General features: G+C 46.1%; 1 protein-coding gene across 1 annotated transcript; it reads left to right on the forward strand.

The window, feature by feature from the left end:
• The first annotated feature begins 1,667 nt into the window (after positions 1 to 1,667).
• LOC132571069 (oocyte zinc finger protein XlCOF6-like) lies at positions 1,668 to 24,038 on the forward strand. Its single transcript, XM_060237729.1, has 3 exons — positions 1,668 to 1,757; positions 16,561 to 16,692; positions 20,536 to 24,038. Exon 3 carries the CDS (start codon positions 20,763 to 20,765, stop codon positions 23,088 to 23,090), a length of 2,328 nt encoding a protein of 775 aa, XP_060093712.1. The 5' UTR covers positions 1,668 to 1,757; positions 16,561 to 16,692; positions 20,536 to 20,762; the 3' UTR covers positions 23,091 to 24,038.

The following is a 24,038-nucleotide window of genomic DNA, read 5'->3' on the forward strand; positions in this document are numbered from 1 at the left end:
GACTGGAACCCAGGACAAAGTGGCTGCAGCCGTCTCCTCCATAGGCTGGACCCGCAGTTGGGAAAGGGTTTGTCTGAGCAGCCAGGAGAGGAGAAGGGGTTGAGGGGCTGCAGCCAGGATGAAGGGGAAAGGGACCCTCCCCCATACCTCAGTTGGGGAGGGGAATAGAGATGTGAAGGCCCGGAAAAAAATTCTGTAATAATTGTTTGGATACACTATATTTTTAATACGCTAGTGGTGATCATTTCATGCCGAGCAAAATTGTCCATAGTCATATTTTACGTTCCTAAAGTAATAGAACGACTTTCAATCTAGAAAAGAAAAGAAGTGCTAATGTAGCATTTTTTTCCCAATTTTTCTGAAAATTTCCGGGTTTTTTCCAAGCTTCAAAATTTCCAAAAATTTTACATCTCTAGAGGAGGAGAAGGAAAGGTCCCCTGTGCAAGCACCAGTCGTTTCCGACTCTGGGGTGATGTTGCTTTCACGACGTTTTCACGGCAGACTTTTTATGGGGTGGTTTGCCATTGCCTCCCCCAGTCTTTTACACTTTCCCCCCAGCAAGCTGGGTACTCATTTGACCGACCTCGGAAGGATGGAAGGCTGAGTCAACCTTGGGCCGGCTACCTGAATCCAGCTTCTGCCGGAATCGAACTCTGGCCGTGAGCAGAGAGTTCAGATCACAGTACTGCAGTACTGCTGCTTTACCACTCTGCGCCACCAGGCTGCTCCGGGGGAAAAAAAAACACGGGGCGGTTTTCCCAGCTTCAACATTTCCGGTAATTTTACATCTCTAGAGGGGGAGGAGATCCTGGCTCAAATGCAGGGCAGAAGCGTCACTTCTTTCTTCTATGACCACCTCGGCTGGGAATTTAATGTGCACTTCTTTTTTTTATTCCTGCACAAAATGCAGAGGCCCCCGCAAGGTGCCACCAAGGTGGCGAAAAGCTTAAAAACATGCATAAGGAAATTGCAGTTTAAAACGCCCCCGCTCCCTTGCCAGATCGGCTTCCCTCTCTTGCAAGAATGCAAAGCTTATTTCCCCCCCCCAATGACTTACTTATGAGTAAACTTTCCTAGGATACGGCTGCAAGGATTCCCCCTGCTGCCGCAGATCTGAAGCTCTCCCCCTTCCCTTTCGCCATTCAGTAGCAACTCTCCTCCCCCCAATTTCCTCTTCTCCGCCTCCCCCCCCCCCCTTGCTCGGCTTCAACAGCAATGCTCGGTTTAACCCTTCCGGTGCTGCAGACCCAGGGAAAAAGCTTCCCCGTCCTTTCCAGACCCCCGGACGGTCTGCAGAGACTTCAGCTCTGTGCTGCTCAGTGGGGCTGCTCGGGAGTCAGTCTGCAGGCGATCCTACTCCCGGGGTGTCTCCCCCCCCCCTCCCATGCCCTCCAAGCTGTCTCAGAAAACGACACAACCCAGCAAGCAACCTGATTCGCAGTGGACCCAGACTCCTGCCCGGGATTATCCCGCGAGACTCGTGCCTAGGGAAATAGTTTTTTTAGGATTGCATCGCAAATCGGTGCTCCTGCACGTCTATTATCCGATTCCACCCGTCCGGGTCTGCAAAGGAGGGGGAGCCTTTCCCATTGGTCTGCTGCAGCACTGAAAGGGTTAAAGCGAGCCTGGCTGCTTGCTAGAGAGACCCAGCAAAGGGGGGGGGGGGAGTTGCTGCTGAATGGGGAAAGGGGAAGGCTTCACATCAGCAACTCCAAAGGGAATCCTTGCAGCCGGATCCTAGGAAGGCTTACTCGCAAGTAAGTCATGGAGGGGGGGGCAGTGTTCCCTCTAAGCTGGGTTAGCATGAGCTAGCTCACAGATTTTTGGCCTCCCGCTCGCACCTTTTTGTCTTAGCTCAGGAAAAAATGGCCCCAGAGCACAAGAATTGATGCAGCAGCTCTCAACTTTTAATGTCAGCAGCTCACAAAGTAGAATTTTTGCTCACAAGACTCCACAGCTTAGAGGGAACATTGATGGTGGGTGGGGGGGGGGGGTAAACTTTTCATTCTTGCAGGAGAGAAATGCTGATCTAGGATGCCTGGCGGGGGGCGGGCAGGAGAGGGGAGTGGGGAGCTTTAAACTGTAATTTTCTTCTGCATGTAGGGCTTCCCATCCCCAGATGGGTTCAAAAAATACAACAACAGAACTGTGATATAAAGGCTACCATACTTTTACTTATAGTTTTAAATAATAGAGAATAAAAAGAATTTCCCACAGAGCTCATTGTTAATTGAACATACAGCATGGAAATAATAATAATAGACGCATTTCGTGTTTCCGCTTCTTCAGTATTATTAATGAATTTCTTCTTGTTAAGCTGTACGAAGTGAAGGAGTAAGCCAGTATCTCTTTTTTAAAACTTGAGTAAAGCCTTCCATTTTATTGCTGGCCAAACCACTCTCCCTGAAGGAACCGCCTTAAAAATGCAGATAACAATGCTTTGATAAAATTTATTACATTAATGCAGTGCATTTAAAAGGCCCTGGGATGAATTCAAAACTTTACCCCCAAATTATTCATTTAATTGTTACAGGGAACGTGTACTTATAGGACTCACCCATCCTTGCAATTTACTTTTTACTTCTCTATATGGAGCTGCCAATCATTTTTCCTTTTATCGGGAATAAAGCCATCGCTTCTAAAGTTGGCATAATGCTCTCAAGATGTAAGAAATGCAGCAATGAGAGCCAGTTTGGTGTAGTGGTTAAGTGTGTGGACTCTTATCTGGGAGAACCGGGTTTGATTCCCCACTCTTCCACTTGCACCTGCTGGAATGGCCTTGGGTTAGCCATAGCCCTGGCAGAGGTTGTCCTTGAAAGGGCAGCTGCTGTAAGAGCTCTCTTAGCCCCACCCACCTCACAGGGTGTCTGTTGTGGGGGAGGAAGGTAAAGGAGATTGTGAGCCGCTCTGAGACTCTTCGGAGTGAAGGGCGGGATATAAATCCAATATCTTCTTCTTCTTCTTCTTCTTCTTCTTCTTCTTCTTCTTCTTCATGACGAAGAGTAATTCCAAATTTGTTTATAAGCCATTCATCATGTTGAGCAGGTCCATCAGTGGCTATTAGCCACAGCCTATTGTTGGAACCTGGGCAGTATAATAAAAAGTAGAGACATCATCCTGCCAACAAAAGTCCATATAGTCAAAGTGATGGTATTCCCAGTAGTAATGTATGGCGGTGAGAGCTGGACCATAAGGAAGGCTGAGCACAGAAGAATAGATGCTTCTGAGATGTGGTGCTGGAGAAGACTCTTGAGAGTCCCTTGGACAGCAAGAAGATCCAGTCAGTCAGTCCTAAGGGAAATCAACCCAGACTGTTCCTTGGAAGGTCAGATGCTGAAGCTGAAGCTCAAATACTTTGGCCTCCAAATGAGAAGGGCGCACGCCCTGGAGAAGATCCTGATGCTGGGAAAGACAGAAGGCAAAAGAAGAAGGGGACGGCAAAAGATGAGATGGCTGGACAGTATTACTGATGTAACAAACACGAATTTGAGCAGTCTTCAGAGGATGATGGAAGATAGGAGGGCCTGGCGTGACTTTGTCCAGGGGGTCGCAAAGGGTCGGACTCGACTATGCGACTGAACAACAACAAAATATCCTTTATAATAAGATCCTCATAACTGTGTAGGGATTTTGTTTGTTTATTTTAACTGTTGGTCCTGTATTTTGTGCTGTAGATTTCACTACTTGACCGCTATATTGTACAATGTATCAACTTTTAGGTAATAATATGCCTACCAATGATGGTAATTGTCTTCAAATTTAATAAAAGTTTTTTTTGGGGGGGCGGGGGGAGATGCCGCTTGTGATCCCTGCAGGACAGCCCTTCGGTGTCTCTTGGCCAGAGTTGGTGATGTCGCTCCGTTCTCCTTTGGTTTCTTTCTCCCTTTTTGATCGCTTTCCCTCTCCCTTTCCATAGCAACATGGGAAAGCTGTCTTCCCCAAATCGGAGGCAACCCCAGAGAAAGGGGAAGCAGATGGAAGAAGAGGACCCGGAAGCCTCTGGAATCAACAGGAGGTCAAGCAAAGGTCTCCAATCCCATCCAAGCAGGATGCGGTGTTGAATTCTGGGAGAGAGCTGAGCTGGAGGAGCCTCCTGAGGACACTATGATCACCAAGGCATGCAGCCAATGATTCCGGCAGTTCCGTTATCGTGAGGCCAGTGGGCCACAAGAGGTTTGCAGCCGGCTCCATGGCCTTTGCAACCAGTGGCTGAAGCCGGAGAGGCGCACCAAAAAGCAGATTTTGGATCTGGTGATCCTGGAGCAGTTCCTGGCTATCCTGCCCCAGGAAATGCAGTGCTGGGTCAGAGGATGTGGGCCAGAGACCAGTTCCCAGGCTGTGGCCCTGGCCGAAGGTTTCCTGCTGAGTCAGGCAGAGGAGAAGAGGCAGGCAAAACAGGTGAGGGGGATTTCTTTGCACAGTTCAACAACTGTAAGAGAACCCGCTCCGACATTGAGGTGTGGAAAGAAAGATTTAGGAGACAATAAAAATTCCGGGAGATGTCTGACTATAGGAAAGGGGGTGCGCACAAAGGTTGAGAGGGCATCTGTAGTCTTAGAAGACTCCTCTCAGAAGACTCCTCCTGCCTTTGTCCGTCCAGCTTTTATTGAAACCATGACCTCACATCATTCCACCAACATTAGCCAATTAATTATATGTGTCTGGTCAACGTAACCACAGATAAGGCCTGCGCAAATCACACAAACAGCACGTTTCCTTATCATAACATAACAAAGCTTCAATACATTACATTCTGTGGCGCAGTTAAATTCTCTGCTGTTAAAACTGAATCCCTACATCTCCTCTGTTTTTATTTATTTTGTCAACTATTAAGGCTAAAGGAAAACATTAACTACATAATCTAAATACATTGATTAATGAAGGAATACATTGAATATAAAACAAGCTATTAGTAATATGAATATCATAATCACTGCTATTACAAAATTTCCCAACTACTCCCAATTTTGAAACCAGGATCATATTTTTACCCATGGCTCCCTCTATAACCCTTGATTCACTTATATAAAAACAACAAGATTGATTTAAAAAAGATATAAAACCTCATTCTATAAAAATAGAAAATCTAAACCAAGACAATTCTAAAAAACAGTATTCATTACAAAATTCATTTCAATTAGCAAAGCAGCAATAGCTATTTTTAAGCATTAGTAAATAATTCTATATCTTTAGAAATGGTTAATAATATCAAATCATTACTAACAAAAATCATAGTAAGAATAAAAACCTATAATATCCAATAATACTATCTGTAACTTATTCAGTGCTTGCTTATACATATATATGTGTGAGTGAGTGAGGATTATATGATACCATAATATCAGAATGCTTAACAGTACACATGTCATAAGGACTAAGAGCAATTAGAGTACATTTGCTTCTCTAATAAGAAAACAAAACCTTATAAGCACTATGTTTACAAACAAAAATATACTTTCTTTCAAACCATAACTATAATTTTCAGTTGTTTCCACGTTTGTCTTTCATTTCAGATTTACATTTTCCACCCCCAACTGTTACTCTTAACATTAAGATTACAAAAACAATCCAAATTCTTTACGCCATGGTTTGACACATCGAGCAGGGATCCATAAAACACCCTGCCACGTTGGGGGAATCCATAAAAATGCTTTCTTTAATGCTACTGCAATATATTCTCTTCCTCAGGTGATCAGGAGGACAGGACCTTTCCATTCAGGATAAGGAAACTTCTGATAGGTGACAAGTGATCTAGGCAGTTGTTCTTCTGACATAAAATAAAGCTCAACAGGAATATGAGACCCTGTTATGGGAAATAAACAAAAATTTAATGCATAAAGCACTTTAGCCATGACTGTGGGAACAGCTGCTGTTGGAATGCCTTTTCCCTCCGTCTGGCAATACAATAGCGATATAAAGATCAAATGAGCTCTCTCCACAATAGCTTGACCTGTTGAATTGAAAGGAATAGCATGAGTTAATTTTGTTCCCCACACTTGACAAAAATCTGCAAATGCTATAGAAACATAGCCAGGCACATTGTCCATTTTTAAACATCCTAGCCTCCATAACTGCAAAAGCTCAAATACAATGTTGAATAACATGACATGATGTTTCTTCTTTCATGGGCATAGTCCAGATAAAACCCAAAAATGTGTTTATGGTGAGATGCAATGTGTTGAAAGGAGCTAATGCTGACACAGGAATCACATCCAATTTGCCAAACCTGGTTGGCCTGAGCTTTTCGAAAATTCACTGCATCAAAAAAAAGCTAACAGAAGTCTTACAATAAGAAAAACACACAGATACAATGTCTCTTGCTTGTAACATCGAGGTGAAAAACATTCTGTGCAAGGTCTTTGCAGACTGATGGAATGCAGCATGTGACTGAATAGGATTGTCAAACAAGGGAAAAAACATTATTCTGAAGAGCTGCATCTGCATGTGCATTTTCTTTCACCAACATCCCTGGTAGACCAGAGCAGAAACGAATGTGCGTGACAAAACAGAAAGCTCTTCTTTCCTGTAATAAAAACTGAACTGACAAAACATTTCATACAACTCTTTGTCAATAGATGAAACCAAATAAAACAAAAGTAAATGCATCATTAATCTGAACACATATTAAGTATCTACTACAAGAGTAAAATCATTATTTTTAAACAACTGAAATGCTAAAATTACAGCAGCCAATTTTGACCACTGGGCTGATGACTGCAAATTAGTAAAGTTCACTTCCCACACTCTGGAGATCCATCTGTAAAAAGAGTTAACACATTTTGCAAAGGGTATGGAAAAAAAACAAGTTAGTTAGTCAGTAAGACATTTAGAAAACAACAACAAACATTTATCTTGGGGGGGGTGTTACAAAGAATTGTTCCCAGAAAACCCTCAAAAGCTATTTGGAACTTTGAAGTAGTCTGCAACAACCTGTGAAAAGGGAAAATAAACAAGATTAATATCTTTTCCTGTTAACTGGATTGGATTACTTCTGGATTTAAAAAACAAGTCAGAGATTGCTATAATCTTTGAGTACAAGTTCTTTGAAAAAGTATGTGGTAGATGAATCCATTCCACGACAGCAATTTCTTCAAAGGTAAACTTCAATCTTTTCTGCAGGAGATGAATGTCCAGCAAGTGCTAAAAATAAACGTGACAGTTCCATGGTTGTAAATGCTAGGAAGGCCTAGCCCAATTAATGTTTCCCAGTGTACTTTGTAATTGTATCAATGTCAATGTCTTTTAAAAGCTGTACTTGTGGAAAAACTGGAATTGATAAAGTTGTGGAAAGCTTGTGCCTTAAATACATATAAGGACTTTGACGGTGAATCTTTTCTGGTGCAATCATAAGCCATATTCTTGAAACACTTGTTACTAAAAAAAAAATCCACATGATGACTTAATGTCCACTTTCAGCCAGCAGAATGTCATCCATATTTCCAGTGTATAGGCAGGGCATGTAATGACACTGCTGGATTTAATGATCCTTGAGCAGTTAAAACTGCAGCTGCCAGGAGGCAAAACCCCACATTTTGGCACACTTTGAGCATAGATTGAATATCAGTGGTGGGATTGCTGTAGATAGGTGTCAAAGCTGCCTTGCAATCCTCATTAGCATTTTCAAAAGCCAATTGCTTTCCAGCCCCAGCACTGTCAATCTGCCTCTGCACTGCCCTCATAAGTCCATTAACAGATTCAGCATAGGATTCTATGGCACCTTGGCTTGTGTTCTGGAATGTATCAAATCTGCCACAAACAGCTAGCTGTCCTCCCACACCTTCTGGGAAAACAACTTCAGTTTGGCCTTGATGTTCTGTATCTGGGCCTCCTCTGATATTTTCACCCCCCTCCTCCAGCACAGCAGCTTGGAGATCTGTAGTTAATTGTGCTGGCCTCTGCATTTTTGGAACAAGAGCAATGCTGTTGAGTAGCTGCTCATTCGATTCTGAGCCATCTGGTGATTTAGGGGGTAGATGAATTTCATCACAGCCAGAAGATGTAACACAAAACCCTGAAGGCGATTGTAGCAGAATCTGAGGTAAGGCTCCAGAAAGCATTGCTTCAACCTCTGTCTGCTGATTAAATAGAATGTTGGTGGGCTTAAGCCCTTCTAAACAAGCTTTTACTTTGCCCCAGGTGCACAGAACTTTGGCTGTGATTTTTGGATGATCCTGAAAAGCATTCCCTATTTTTTGCCAGTCTTGTATTGTTAAAGTTTTACTCTCAGGAACACACAGACAAATATCTGTTATAGCTTTCACCAAATCAGAAACATCAGATTTTCTAACAACAAGTCCTTCTTTGGAAAGAAGGCAGTGTAAATATTTTCTGAGGCTGGCTTGGCCAGCTGATAAGGAACAACCCATTTTTTCAGGGTCTGTGTGCTCTTTACTTGACAAATCACTCCCACTGGCGGGATCCTTGTCCGGATGAATAAAATGTCTTTGAAACCCTTCCTCGGGCGGAGTGGAGTGATTTTCAAGCAATAAATCAGCCTGAGCAGCACATAACGTAGACCCCATCTTCACTACAGTGTATGTGTGGTCTAACTTGACAAGCCAACTCACCCCGTTGGGACCTTGGCCAGGTGAAGTTCGACGTCGTTGGCCCTCGCCGGGCGCAGGGTGTGAGTGATGATCAATAAATCAGGTTATCTTGTCATGCTATCTCTTCTGAGCCTCACACGGGGCACCAAAATGTAAGAGAACCCGCTCCGACATTGAGGTGTGGAAAGAAAGATTTAGGAGACAATAAAAATTCCGGGAGACGTCTGACTATAGGAAAGGGGGTGCGCACAAAGGTTGAGAGGGCATCTGTAGTCTTAGAAGACTCCTCTCAGAAGACTCCTCCTGCCTTTGTCCGTCCAGCTTTTATTGAAACCATGACCTCACATCATTCCACCAACATTAGCCAATTAATTATATGTGTCTGGTCAACGTAACCACAGATAAGGCCTGCGCAAATCACACAAACAGCACGTTTCCTTATCATAACATAACAAAGCTTCAATACATTACATTCTGTGGCGCAGTTAAATTCTCTGCTGTTAAAACTGAATCCCTACAAACAACGAACTTTATCCTAAGGTAGATGTGTCATACGTGCAGCCCGGGGGCCGAATTAGGCCCCTGGAGGGCTGCTGTCAGGCCCCCTGAGCAACTGGCTGTCAGCTGCTTCCTCCTCCCTCTCCCGTGCTTCCTTCTGCATCACAGCTTGCTTTGCAAGGCTTGCTCAGTCACACAGGAGCTGTGGAGTAAAACCTCTATGTTCTCCATTGGCTGAGGCTCTTCCCTTGGGGAGGAAAGGGGGGAAGGCAGAGCTCGCTTTGCTCGGCTCTCAGTCAAACAGCAGAGTTACTGAGGCAAGCCTCTCTTCTTTCTATTGGCTCAGCCCCCCCCCCCCCAGTCTCTTGGGGAAGAAAGAAAAGAGCTAGGGCAGGGGTAGCTCTCCGGATGTTTTTTTTTTTTTGCCTATATCTCCCATCAGCCCCAGCCATTGGCCATGCTGGCTGGGGCTGATGGGAGTTGTAGGCAAAAGCATCTGGAGAGCTACCGTTGGCCGCCCCTGAGCTATGGGCTTCCTTTGCCCAGTTCCCTGGATCCTATGAGAGAAATACAAAGAAAGCACCTTTAAGCTCATTGAGTGCTAATATTTTAAGCATGTTTTATTTCAAGGTTTTAAAAAAATCTTTAATTATTTTTGTCTGTGTCCTTTAAAAAGTTTATATCGCTGCTACTTAATCTTAAATAGGCACACACATGGACCAACCCAGCCCAGCCTGCCTCAGCAAGGTCTCATTTATGTCAGATCTGGCCCTCAGAGCAAATGAGTTTGACACCCTTGTTCCAAGGCTTCACTGCCAGATATTTTTACCTCTAGAAAATCAGGGAAACTCAACCCTGATTCTTGCCCCTGTGTTGGAAGCAGCTCAGCTAGTAAAGGAGTCTGGGAGTGTGGCAGGATTCTTCTCCTCAGCCTCTTCCATTCCTTCTCTTACCTGAGCCCGTTGCTTTTGTTTCATGTGTGGGGAAAACCTGTGAAGAGGGAAGCGAGGTTCTCTGAGGCAGAAGGAGCTCCGTCAGAGGAAATTCAGAGGGTCCAGGATGCCCTGCCAAATGGTAAGGGTGTCTCCTGCCCAGATGGAATTGGGGCACCTAGTCAAGTTGTTGGGTAGAAGGTCTGGGACAGGAGAATAGGAAGTCCTTCTGCTGACTACACAGAGTGGACTTCTGAGAGCCACAGGATGTAGTGATGGCCACTCATTTGAACGGGGAATAGGCAGATTCGTGGAAGGCATTTCCATTCATTTTTATGAGTTCTCACCTTCCTTCCATCAGAAGGACTCAAGGTGGCTCAACAAAAGAAAAGAAAAGAAGACAAATTTAGGTGCAGCTATTACCCCATGGTAAAACGGGCAAAATCAACAAGCTGCCCGCTCCTTTGCCTTCTCTGTTGTGGCCCCCCACCTTAAGGAATCCTCAGGAAGTTCCCCACTCTCCTGGCTTTCTGCGAACTATACAAAATAACGATTCAAAAGAGCTTTTCTGTGCGTGTGATAAAGCTGCAGTGTGCTAAATGACACACAGAATTACTTGGACAGTTAAGAACTCTGTGGTCCATTCTACTGTGCTTGGCTTACTGAAACTAGGGTCTGCCTACGTTACGGTTGCCAATCCCCAGGCCTGGCGCTTGGGTTTCTAGTGCCCTAGGCCGAAACCGGCACCCCGCCCCCCCCAAGAGAGAAGTGACATCATCCAGGCGCAAAGTGAGAGCGCTTGGACCACCCCTGTACTCGGCCCTCTCCCACTCAAAGGGAGCTAGAAAGACCTCTTCCTGGCTCCCTCTGAAACGGGAGAGGGCTGGGCACGGGGCAGCCTGAGCCACGCGTTCTTTCAAGAATGCGCAGCTTGGCCCGTCCTTGCGCCCCCCCCCCCGACTTCATTGAGACTTCCCGAGCCTTGGCGAGGTCCAGATGGCAGCGGGTACGTTCGACTTCGCAGAGGCTTTTCAAGACTCAGGACGTGAGGTTGGGCAGTTAGCGGCCGCGGTGGGTGAGGAGAGGGGGCGCCTCATGGCACCCCTAAGCCAGTTGGCACCACTCGGTGGCCGCCTACTTGGCCTACTCCCACGTGCCAGCCTTGGCAATCCCCAGGTGGGTAGGAAAATCCTAGAGTTCCACAGGACAAAGCGACTTCTACAACTCAAAAAAGTGTGGAGAATGACGAATAAATCACGAAAATTACTTCAAAAATATAACTGATTGATTTTTAGACGCTACAGCATCACATATTATTGCATATTATCGAGAATTCGTGAATACAAGGTACAAAGTGCAGAGAATAAATTTTCAAAAGCGCTTGCAGTTAATCATGTCCATTGCCGACTTAAGACGCTTGAAGACTATTCACCTATTCAGCGGGTACGTTCGACTTCGCAGAGGCTTTTCAAGACTCAGGACGTGAGGTTGGGCAGTTAGCGGCCGCGGTGGGTGAGGAGAGGGGGCGCCTCATGGCACCCCTAAGCCAGTTGGCACCACTCGGTGGCCGCCTACTTGGCCTACTCCCACGTGCCAGCCTTGGCAATCCCCAGGTGGGTAGGAAAATCCTAGAGTTCCACAGGACAAAGCGACTTCTACAACTCAAAAAAGTGTGGAGAATGACGAATAAATCACGAAAATTACTTCAAAAATATAACTGATTGATTTTTAGACGCTACAGCATCACATATTATTGCATATTATCGAGAATTCGTGAATACAAGGTACAAAGTGCAGAGAATAAATTTTCAAAAGCGCTTGCAGTTAATCATGTCCATTGCCGACTTAAGACGCTTGAAGACTATTCACCTGGCTCTGCAGGACAAATAAAATGCCAGCGTCAATCGTGTTGCAAATGCAGATAGTTCTTGTTTTTCAGAAAAGAATTTTTGATTTTAAGACTTTTCCCTAGACGTTCACTTACAGTTTGGAGAGCCAGTTTGGTTTAGTGGTTAAGTGTGCGGACTCTTATCTGGGAGAACCGGGTTTGATTCCCCACTCCTCCACTTGCACCTACTGGAATGGCCTTGGGTCAGCCATCGTTCTCATAGGAGTTGTCCTTGAAAGGGCAGCTTCTGTCAGAGCTCTCTCAGCCCCACCCACCTCACAGGGTGTCTGTTGTGGGGGAGGAAGGGAAAGGAGATTGTGAGCCGCTCTGTCTTCGGAGTGGAGGGCGGGATATAAATCCAATATCTTCTACAGGTGTCTTGTTTCTGCCTCATTAATAAAGTACGATTGTACTGAAATTGACGAAACTATGGCATCACAGATACCTTTGTTTCATCAGGGGACCTCTGACTGGAGCAGGGCAGCAGGGATTTGGATTCTACGGCCCCATTGTTCCTAAATCTCCAAACTCAGTCCTCAAGGCTCCAATGAGCCAGGCAGGAACGCTTTTGTTGTTGTTCAGTCGCACAGTCAAGTCCAACTCTTTGCCACCCCATGGACCAAGTCACGCCAGGCCCTTCTGCCTTCCACCATCCTCCGAAGTCTGCTCAAATTTGTGTTTGTTACACCAGTAACACTGTCCAGCCATCTCATCTTTTGCCGTCCCCTTCTTCTTTTGCCTTCTGTCTTTCCTAGAATCGGTCTTCTCCAGGGAGTGCTCCCTTCTCATTGAGTGGCCAAAGCATTTGAGCTTCAGCTTCAGCATCTGACCTTCCAGGGAACAGTCTGGGTTGATTTCCCTTAGGACTGACTGATTTGATCTTCTTGCAGTCCAAGGGACTCTCGAGCACTGCCAATACATATATACATTAGTCCACATGCGCACAGCAGGGAGACACATCCGGGAGTGGAATCCCCTGCCGGCTTACTAAGCGCAGCCTGGCTGAAGTCCATCTGGATCATTCGGGTCTGGTAGGGTTCCCAATCCCCAGCTGGGGACAGGGGATCCCCCAGTTTGGAAGCCCCCTCTTCAGGTCATCAGAAAGCAGGTAAGGGCAGGGAAATTGCTGCTGGGCACTCCATTATACTCTATGGAGATGGATTCCCATAGGATGCAATGGAGAATTGATCTGTGGGTATCTGGGGCTCCAGAAGGGCTGTTTTTTGAGACAGAGGCACCAAACTTTCATTATAGTATCTGGTGCCTCTCCTCAAAACACCTGCCAAGTTTCAAAATGATTGGACCAGGGGGTCCAATTCTATGAGCCCCCAAGAAGGTACCCCTATTCCCCATTATTTCCTCTGGAAGGAAAGCATTTAAAAAGTGTGCGGTCCCTTTAAATGTGATGCCCAGAACTCCTTTTGGAGTTCAAATTATGCTTGTCACAACCTTGCTCCTGGCTCCACCCCCAAAGTCCCCCAGACCTTTCTTGAGTCGGACTTGGCAACCCTAGGGTCTGGAAGGGACAGCCAACATTTCCCCTTGGTCTAGAGAACTGAAAGGGTTAAAGCAATAGAGCTGTTGGTTAGAGAGGCTGTGCAAGGAGGTGGAGAGGCGGAGAAGCTGCAGAAACGGGGAGGTCTTCAGATCAGCAACAGCAAAGGGAAGCTTTGCAGCCGGATCTGGGGACGGCTTACTCACAAGTAAGTCATGGGGAGGGGAGGATAAATGTTTCATTCTTGCACGAGAGGAACGTGGATCTAGTGTGCCCGGCGGGGCGGAGGAGGGGTGAGTTTTAAACTTTAATTTTCTTATGCATGTTTTAATCTTTTTCACCACCTCGGTGCAGAGAGGCGGAATCTCCATTTTGTAAATGAATAAAGGTAACAATTCTCAGCCGTGGTGGTGGTCGTAGGGAGCCCTCCCCCAGGCCAGAAGGAAGTGTGATTCATGCACACCGGCTCTTCCCCAGGGGGTAGTGTGCTCTCCTTCCTTGGCTTTTAAACAGAGGCTAGATGGCCATCTGACAGCAATGAGGATCCTGTGAATTTAGGGGGTGGTGTTTGTGTGTTTCCTGCATTGTGCAGGGGTTGGACTAAATGACCCTGGAGGTCCCTTCCAACTCTAGGATTCTATGAAATTGGGTTCTCCTTCCTTGGAGATTTTTCAACAGAGGCTACATGGCCATCTGACAGCAATGAAGATCCTGTGAATTTAGGGGGAGGTGTTTGTGAGTTTCCTGTAGTGTGCAGGGGGGTGGCAAAGATCACTTATGAACAGGGGTGGAATTCTAGCAGGAGCTCCTTTGCATATTAGGCCACACACCTCTGATGTAGCCAATCTTACAGAAAAAGAGCCTTGTAAGCTCTTGGAGGATTGGCTACATCAGGGGTGTGTGGCCTAATATACAAAGGAGCTCCTGCTGGAATTCCACCCCAGCTTATGGATAAAATGACAGGAAACAGAGAGTAGGAAGACATTGAGAGTTCTCACAATAATGGGAAGTAACTAGTGGAGCTTCTTCAAGCATCAGGATTGAGGCAGGTAGTATTTAATTTGTTCATCAACCATCTCAAGCTAGGGATGAGGAGTGTAGTGGCAAAGTCTGCAGATTTATTATTATTGTTATTAGTTTATTTATATTCTGCCCATTCCCCCATTGGGGGCTCAGAGCAGAGTACAGCAAAAAATGACACAAAATTATTCAGGATGGTGAAAACCAGGCCGGACTGTGAAAGCCTCCGAGTCCATCTCCACAAATTGAGTGAGTGGACGACAATGTGGGAAATGAAGTCCAGCGTTGGCAAGTGGAAGGTGAGGCACAGCGAGGCAAATAAATCAGTAAATCCCAGCTTCGGTGGTGAGAACGAGAGCAGAAAAGATTTTAGGGTTGTCGCGGAGACCTCAAGGGAAGTGTCAACCCAGTGCGTTGCAGAGGTGAAAAAAGTAAACTCTGTCTTTGGGGATGATTAGGAAAGGGAATGAATATAAAGGGTCTGAAATTATAGTGCCCCTGCGTGGCTTCCATTTGGAATGGGGTGTACATTTCTGGTCACCGTACTGCCAAAAGGACATTGCAGGCCTGGAAAAAGTATAGTAAAGAGCAACCGAGATGATGATGAAAAAAGGCTAGAGGTTTTCAGTTGAGAAAAGAGTTCATTAAGGGAGAAATGTTAGAGATGGCAGAGTGATGCATATGGAGGAGAGCGTTCAAAAGGAGAATTTTTTTCTCTGTCTCCCACAATACTGAGCTCAAGAGAATCCAGTGAAGCTGACGGGCGGTAAATTAGGCACAGACAAAAGGAAATAGTTCTTTGCACAGAGTGTGATTAAAGTGTGGGGTTTGCTGCTGGAAATAATGGCAGTGGCCACAGGAATATACAGCTTTAAAAGGGGATTACGTAGATAGATGAGTGGAGGATGGCAAGGCACGAACGTCAGATGAGAGCCGGTTTGGTGTAGTGGTTACGTGTGCCGTCTCTTATCTGGGAGAACCGGGTTTGATCCCCCCACTCCTCCACTTGCACCTGCTGGAATGGCCTTGGGTCAGTCGTAGCTCTTGCAGAGCTGTCCTTGAAAAGGCAGCTGCTAGGAGAGCTCTCTCGGCCCCACCCACCCCACAGGGTATCTGTTGTGGGGGAGGAAGGGAAAGGAGACGGTGAGCCGCTCTGAGATTCAGAGTGGAGGGCGGGATATAAATCCAGTATCATCATCTTCTTAACGTACAATGCAACACCTCCATAAACCATTTCCCTTTCTTCTTGCCTGTGGAGATTGTAACTAGGAATTCCTGTATGTCATAGCTTTTCTCCGTTCCACCATGTTTTCTGAGATACCTCCCACATCTAAAGTGTCAGTGAGCGCCAAGCACTCCAGCTCCTGCATATTGCCTTGGAGACTTCTAGTGCTGGCATACAGAAACCTGTACTGTGTCTCCCTCTTCAGCAACCCGGGCCTCCCTTGGCCCCTTAGTCATATCCGGTGGCCTTCAGTTTCCATCCTACCCGCCTCCCAAGTTCTGTTACGCTCTTCTCAAGATTACCCTGCGGGTTTCTGCAGTTGTGCCTTTGGATTGACTCTCCTAACTTGGAGGTTCCCCATCTTTTGCCGGCTGCCCCCCCCCTCCCGGGATGAGTTTAAAAGCTGCTCTGCTACCTTTTTGATATTGATCACCAGAAGCCTTGGCTGTCTTTTGGTTCAAGCGAAGACTGTTTGGTGTAGTAGTTAAGTGCGCGAACTCTTATCTGGGAGAACCAGGTTTGATTCCCCATGCCTCCGCATGCACCTGCTGATGTGACCTTGGGTCAGCCACAAGTTCTCGCAAGGCTGTTCTGCTCAAGAGCAGTTTCTGTCGGAGCTCTCTCAGCCCCACCTACCTCACAGGCAACCTTCCCTCTCAGCTGCAGCATCTTGTGAGCGAAAATTCTACTTTGTGAGCTACTGGCATTAAAGTTGTGAGCTACTGCATTAATTATTGAGTTCTGGTGTCATCCTTCCTGAGCTAAGACAAAATTGTGTGAGCTGGAGGCTAAAAAATCTGTCTGCTAGCTCATGTTAACTCAGCGTAGGGGGAACACTGCTCACAGGGTGTCTGTTGTGGGGAGGGGAAGGGAAAGGAGATTGTAAGCTGCTCTGAGACTCCTTTGGCTAGCGAAGGGTGGAGCATAAATCCAATCTCTTCTTTTCTTTTTTATAGATTTGGCTCCGCCACGGAATGTAAGAGAGACTGTGATGGGGACAGAGAAAGGGCCCACCTCCAAAGAAAGGTTGGAGATTTTCTCAAGAGGATCTCCAGAGAGTATTTCATTCCCAGATGAGCTGGCTGTGAGTGAGTATCCTTTATGATTACGTCAAAGGAATGAGCAAGGAGGATTTCTTCCTCACTTCTTCGCAATTCTTGGTTTGTTTGAATTCTATTGCCCACTGGGAAAGGAGAGAAGGAGGCCTTCTGGGGCCAGAAATCTGGGAGTCTCAGAAGTTCCTTCTGGGGCTGAGCTCGGCTGTGGCTCTTGAGGGGCTGAAAGACCCTTAAATACTGGTGTGACGGACTCAGGAACTTAGCCTGAGATGCTGGGGAACAGGCTTGCAGTGATTGGCTGGAACGTTGCCCTTGCAATGAAAAAGTAACAAAATGAGGCTTGCTTAGCAGTAGAACACCTCAGGAGTGGAGTCTTAGCTGGGGAGTCTTCAAGTGAGAGAAGTCTTCAGAGAAGGAGTCTGACGTGAAGACTGTGGGCTTAGGCCAGTCTGTTGTGAAAGCAACTGGACAGTTGAGGCTGAGCTCTTTGTGGAAGAAAGAGCTGTGTGTAGTCTCTGTCTGAAAGAGAGAGTTTGAAGGCAGAAGGGGACAAACACCAAGCACCTTCTGTGAAGGAAACTCGCTGAGGGAGATTTTGCCAGGCAATCCCCTGTGTATAATCTGAGTCCACACAAACATACAAAAGGGAGGACTGGATTCTGGTAATCAGCAGGGTTACCCCAAGACTCAGACTAGGAAACTAGCTAGGGCGGAGACACGTGAGGTGTGAGCAGGGCCGGCCCTGCTGGTAGGCAAACTAGGCGGTTGCCTAGGGCGCCGAAAGGCAGGGAGCGGCAAATTGGGCCCCCCAGGCAAGCACTTAGTTTGCCTTCCTTCCCCCCCACCATGCTGCTGCCGCCGCGGTGGCCACTGCCGCAGTCACTATCCCCCTCTAGCCCGTCACCACCCCTCCGGCCCGCTGCTGCCACCCCCCCGCGCCCTCCGGCCGGTCACTGAGCTCTACTTGATCTCCCTCCCACGCCGCTCACCAAACTAAGGCCTGTCAGCAACTCGCAGCCCACGCCTGCACATTTTGTTGAGTCAAAACGCGCAGGCGCGGGCTGTGAGTAGCCAACAGACCTTAGTTTTGGCGAACGGCGCGGGAGGGAGAGCAAGTAGAGCTCGGCGACCGGCCGGAGGGTGCAGGGGGTGGCGGCAGTGGGCCAGAGGGTGATAGTGCCCGTGGCAGCGGCAGCAGCGTGGAGGGGGGGGAGGAAGAAACTAAATGCTTGCCTGGGGCGCCGGGGGGCAAATGGGAAAGGAAGGGGGGAGGGAGGGAGGGTGCTGTGCCATGGGGACGGCGGCAACAAAAGGGCGCCTGCCTAGGGCGCCAGGGACCCACAGGCTGGCCCTGGGTGTGAGTCCTGGAAGTTAGCTAGTGTGGCGTATCTGTGAGGGAGAATTAACTGGCACGCATCAGGAGTTCTATGTGTGTTTGAAGAGTGAGTCAGCTTGTTATTTTCATGATTTGGAGTAGCCAGAGAACAGGGCTATTTGACCTGAACTGAAGAGCATTCTTAGCGCCTAGAAGGTACAGCCTAGCACCTGCCATAGAATTCAGTGGAATTCTGAAGCCTGCCTGTTTAGCTGTTTAAAAGATCTTCTGCCAGATATAGATTTTACCTCATCCTGATAAAAATCTCTGTGTTTAATATTTCATTATTTGCTATCCATCTGCTGCCAACAGATTTGCCTGTTTATAGTGAACATTTCTAATCAATATTATTTTGACCCCTCTCCCCTCACCTTTTGTAATCCACTAAATCTGTTTTGTGGTTTTTGACTTTTAAAACCGGCTGGTGCCTATTATTTTGGGAGTCTGACAGGATTTCTGAATGTGTGCCTGAGGGACTGAGGGAAGGTGACTGGGGGAAAATTTAAAGTGGTCGCCCTCCCAAGCAGGCTCCGACCATTCCCTCACAACTGGCTATTCCAGGAAAAGTGGATGTTGCTTAAGAACAGCCAATGTGGAAAAGGCCAAAGTTCCATAAACCCTTTTCACTGCCTCAGATCTAGCAGCACCCCCCCTCCCTTGCAAACTGGGAAGACTTAAAAAAAAAACCCTTTTCACTGCCTTCAGATCTAGCAGCAGCCCCCTCCCTTGCAAACTGGGAAGACTTCCAAAAAACTACAGGAAGGGGGGCTTTGAGCTGAGGGGTTCACTTTTTAAAATCTTGCCTCTCTCCTCACCCCCCTCCCCCTCCAGCAAACATGTATTTTGAGAAGTCTGAAAACCAGTTCTTCCTGGCTCTGCTCAGAACTGGATGGAAACTCTCAGTGCAGTTGCAGAATTGGGCATCTTCAGGGCTCACTTTGTAGCAGGAGCTTCTTTGCATATTTGGCCACACACCCCTGATGGAGCCAATCCTCCAAGAGCTTATGGGGCTCTTAGTACAGGGCCTGCTGTAAGCTCCAGGGGGACTGGCTACATCAGAGGTGTGTGGCCTAATATGCAAAGGAGCTCCAGCTACAAAGTGAGCCCTGGGTATCTTGATGACTTCTTGTATTTAATTGTCAAGGGCCAGAGAATCAAAATAGCTGCATGGCAAGTCAATTGGGAACAATGAGGGAAAAATTCTTCGCTACTGTTTTCCTTAAAATACATATGGGGAGTCTGAGGAGGGGAGGGAAAAAGTGCAGAAAAGGGCAACTAGAATGATTAAACACTCTCCCTATGAAGAAAGGTTAAAATGCTTGGGGCTCTTTAGCTTGGAGAAACGTCGCCTGAGGGGTGACATGATAGAGGTTTACAAGATCATGTGTGGGATAGAGAAGGTAGAGAAAGAAGTACTTTTCTCCGTTTCTCACAGTAGGAGAACTCGTGGACATTCAATGAAATTGGTGAGCAGTCAGGTTAGAACAGATAAAAGGAAGTCCTTCACCCAAAGGGTGATTAACACATGGAATTCACCGCCAAAGGAGGTGGCAGCAGCTACAAGCATAGCCAGCTTCAAGAGGAGATTGGATAAGCAATGGAGCAGAGAGAAGTCCATCAGTGGCTATTAACCACAGCTTATTGTTGGAACTCTCTGTCTGGGGCAGTGATGCTCTGTATTCTTGGTGTGGAAGGGGGGGCACAATGGGAGGGCTTCAAGCATCCTGGCCTCACTGGTGGACCTCCTGTTGGCACCTGGGTTTTTTTTGGCCACCATTGGTCTGATCCAGCATGGCTTCTCTTATGTTCTTATAAAGGAGAAGCAGAATATAAAAATAGCTCTACACAGGGGTAGAATTGTAGCAGGAGCTCCTTTGCATATTAGGCCACACCTACTGATGTAGCCAATCCTCCAAGAGATTACAAGAAAGAACCTTGTAAGCTCTTGGAGGATTGGCTGTATCAGGGAGGTGTGGCCTTATATGCAAAGGAGCTCCTGCTACAATTCCACCTCTGGCTCTACAGAAGGGCCTGAAATGAACAAGGCTTCCATGAAATCCTAGTCCATGAAGAAAAGTCAATCAAAAAAAAGAAGGAACAAAAGTCTCCATGCGAATGAGAGAATCCACTCCAGGAAAAAGGGAAATGAAAGGGTGGGTTTTGCAATGACCTTTTATCAGGCAATGAATGTGATTTTGCAGATGCAGATTCTCTCAGGAGCGAACTTTTATAACTGCTTGCAGTATGAAAAGAACTTCAGTAGAAAAATAGCCCGCACTTCACATCAAAGAAGTCACAGAACTGGGGAGCTATATAAAAAGAGTCAAAACCAACTTCTGTGATGTAGGAGGCTTAATGTGCTTTCAGAGTGTATGTTATTGGACATTTCAGTGTACAACAGGAAGATGCCACTGAAATATTTAGAGTGTGGATGTAAACCGAATGGCAGATCAAACCTTCTTGTGTGGGTTCTAACCAAATTGCTCTCTTTATTCCAGCAGGAAATGATCAGAGGAATTAGGAACATGAGGAACTGCATCATCTATTGCCAGATGTAGTCAAGAATGAAGATGTGAGAGGAAACTTCAGAAATCAAGGCAGATGTAAGAGGCAAAAAGGAAGCCACGGGTTCGAGAGGAGGGATAAACCCATTCCTTGCAAAGGAGGAGATGTACAAGAAATAATTCACAAGGTGGAGGAAACATACAAGTGCTTGGCGTGCGGAATGAACTTCTCAGATCAAACCCAATATAATGTCCATGTAGGAATGCACAGTGGAAAGAGAACCCATCAATGCCTGGAGTGTAGAAAGAGCTTCCTTTGCGGAGCAGAACTAATTAGACATCAAAGAACACATACAGGAGAGAAATCTTATAGCACTTCACTCTGTGGCAAGAGCTGCACAGAGAAATCGGACTCTGTTCATTCAGGAGAGAAACCATCTGTCTCCTCAGAGGGTAGAATGACATTCTCTGATGAAAGAAAAGGTAATGTACATTTTCGGAAGCACAGAGTAATAAAGGCACGCAAGTGCTTTCATTGTGGAAAGTACTTCAAATACAGGTCAGAGCTCCTTGTGCACCAAAGAATCCACAGAGGGGAGAAATCTTCTGAATACTCAGAGAGTGGAAAGGGATTGAGTCAGGTTGGCACTCTTCATCAGCGTCAAAGGGGACACACAGGGGACAAACCATTCAAATGTTCAGAATGCGGAAAGAGCTTCAGTGGGAGTGGCAAACTTAAACAGCATCAAAGAACCCACACAGGGGAGAAACCTTTTGAATGCACAGAGTGTGGAAAGTGGTTCAGTCAGAGTGGCCATTTTCAGCAACATCTACGAACTCACACCGGGGAAAAGCCATTTGAATGCTCAGAGTGTGGAAAGAGCTTCACCTGGAGATACCAACTTCAACACCATCAGAAAACCCACACAGGTGAGAAACCTTTTGAATGCTTAGTATGTGGAAAGAGATTCAATCGGTGCGTCAATCTTAAGCTGCATCTAAGAATCCACACAGGGGAGAAACCTTTTGAATGCACAGAGTGTGGAAAGTGTTTCAGTCAGAGTAGCAATCTTCAGTGTCATCTAAGAACCCACACAGGGGAGAAACCATTTGATTTTTCAGAGTGTGGAAAGAGCTTCACCTGGAAAGACCAACTTCAACACCATCAGAGAACCCACACAGGAAAGAAACCTTTAGAGTGCACAGAGTGTGGGAAGAGATTCAGTCTGCCTGGCAGTCTTCAACAGCATCTAACAGCCCACATTGGGGAGAAACCTTTTCAGTGTTCAGAGTGTGGGAAGAGATTCAGTCAGACTGACACTCTTAAACAGCATCAAACAACACATATAAAGGATAAACCATTTGAATGCTCAGAGTGTGGGAAAGGATTCACTGAAAGTGGCAATCTTCAGCAGCATCTAAGAACCCACACAGGAGAGAAACCTTTTGAATGCTCGGTATGTGGAAACAGATTCAATCGGAGCAGCAATCTTAAGCAGCATCTAAGAATCCATACAAGGGAGAAACCTTTTGAATGTTCAGAGTGTGGAAAGAGATTCACTGACAGTAGCAGCCTTCAACAGCATCTAAGAACTCACACAGGGGAGAAGCCTTTTGAGTGCTCAGATTGTGGAAAGAGATTCAGTCAGAGTTCCATTCTTCAGGTGCATATAATAACCCACACGGGGGAAAAACTTTTTGAGTGCCCTGAGTGTAGAAAGTGGTTCAGTCAGAGTGACCATTTTCAGCAGCATCTAAGAACTCACAAGGAGGAGAAACCATTTGAACATTCAGTGTGTGGAAAGAGCTTCACCAGGAAAGACCAACTTCAAAACCATCAGAGAACCCACACAGGGGAGAAACCTTTTGAATGCTCAGTGTGTGAAAAGAAATTCCGTAGCAGTGGCTATCTTCAACTGCATCAAAGAACCCACACAGGGGAGAAACCATTTGAATGCTCAGAGTGTGGAAAGTGTTTCAGTCAGAGTGGCAATCTTCAGCGGCATCTAAGAACCCACACAGGGGAGAAGCCTTTTGAGTGCTCAGAGTGTGGGAAAAGATTCAGTCAGAGTTTCAATCTTCAACTGCATACAAGAACCCACACAGGGGAGAAACCTCTTGAGGGTTCTGAGCATGGAATGAGATTCAGCCAGCGTGGCAATCTTCAACAGTATCTTAAGGCCCACACAGGGGAGAAACCTTTTGAGTGTTTAGAGTGTGGAAAGAGATTCAGTCGTAGTAACAAGCTTAAACAGCATCTAAGAACCCACACAGGGGAGAAACCTTTTGAATGCTCAGAGTGTGGGAAGAGATTTAGTGACAGTAGCAGTCTTAAGCTACATCAAAGAACCCACACAGGGGAGAAGCCTTTTGAGTGCTTAGAGTGTGGGAAGAGATTTAGTCAGCGTTCCAATCTTCAGCTGCATATAAGAACTCACACAGGGGAAAAACCTTTTGAATGCTCAGAGTGTGGGAGGCGATTCAATCAGAGTGGCCATCTTCAGAAGCACCTAAGAACTCACACAAGGAGAAACTATGTAATTGCTTAGCCTGTGAAAAGAGCTTATCTCCTATTTCACACCTGAAAGATGGCAGACTATACAATGCATTAAAATGATGTAAAGTGTTGTAAAAAGCTGGAATCTCCACAGAAACCTTATGCTACTTGGGAAGAAATGTTATAAATTCTGGGAATGTGGAAAGAGCTTTAGCCATATTTGAGATCAGATCCCACAGGGAAGAAAGCAATGATGGGCATTGCATGTCGAAGGATCAGCTGACATGTCTTTAGCATTGAGGAGGCCACCCAGGGGAGGAACGTCTTTAGTACTAAGTGCATGGCAAGAGCCTGAGGCGCAGATCCGACTTTCATGTTCCTCAGAGAATCCATATGAGGGTGATCTTTTCTAGAAATACCTGGTTCTAATGAGAAACTTCTTCAAATGGTCAGGTGTTGGAAATTCAAAAAGGCACAGAGTTACTCAAAGAGGGCCTTTTTAGTGGTTGCCCTCTTCTGTGAAACTTGGTTCTTCAGTCTATCTGCTAAGCTGACTTTTTTGACATCTGCAATTTTAAAGTACTGGCTATTATAAACAAAGCATTAATGTACTGGCTGTTACATATAAAGCCCTTCATGGTCTTGGACCCTCTATTTGTGAGATCGCGAGGATCCACAACAGCTACGCTCATCTATTTGCAGGATCTAATCTGCCAATGGGCAAAATCCACAACCAACTGTACATATGCCTTCTCTGTTGTGGCCCCCCATGTTAAGGAATGGCTTGCCTGGAAAAGTCAGAAAGGTTCCTGCTCTTCTGGCTTTCTGCAAACTATGCAAACCAATGATTCAAGAGAGCTTTTCTATACATGCAATAGAGTTGCACTATACTAAATGATGCACAAAATTATTTGGATAAATGGTCTATGCTGCTGTGTTTAGATTACTGGAATTAGGATCCGACTGTGTAATTTTTGAATAATTTAATGCATCATGTGAA

Source organism: Heteronotia binoei, chromosome 5, assembly GCF_032191835.1.
Source record: "Heteronotia binoei isolate CCM8104 ecotype False Entrance Well chromosome 5, APGP_CSIRO_Hbin_v1, whole genome shotgun sequence".
In the NCBI taxonomy this organism is placed as follows: domain Eukaryota; kingdom Metazoa; phylum Chordata; class Lepidosauria; order Squamata; family Gekkonidae; genus Heteronotia; species Heteronotia binoei.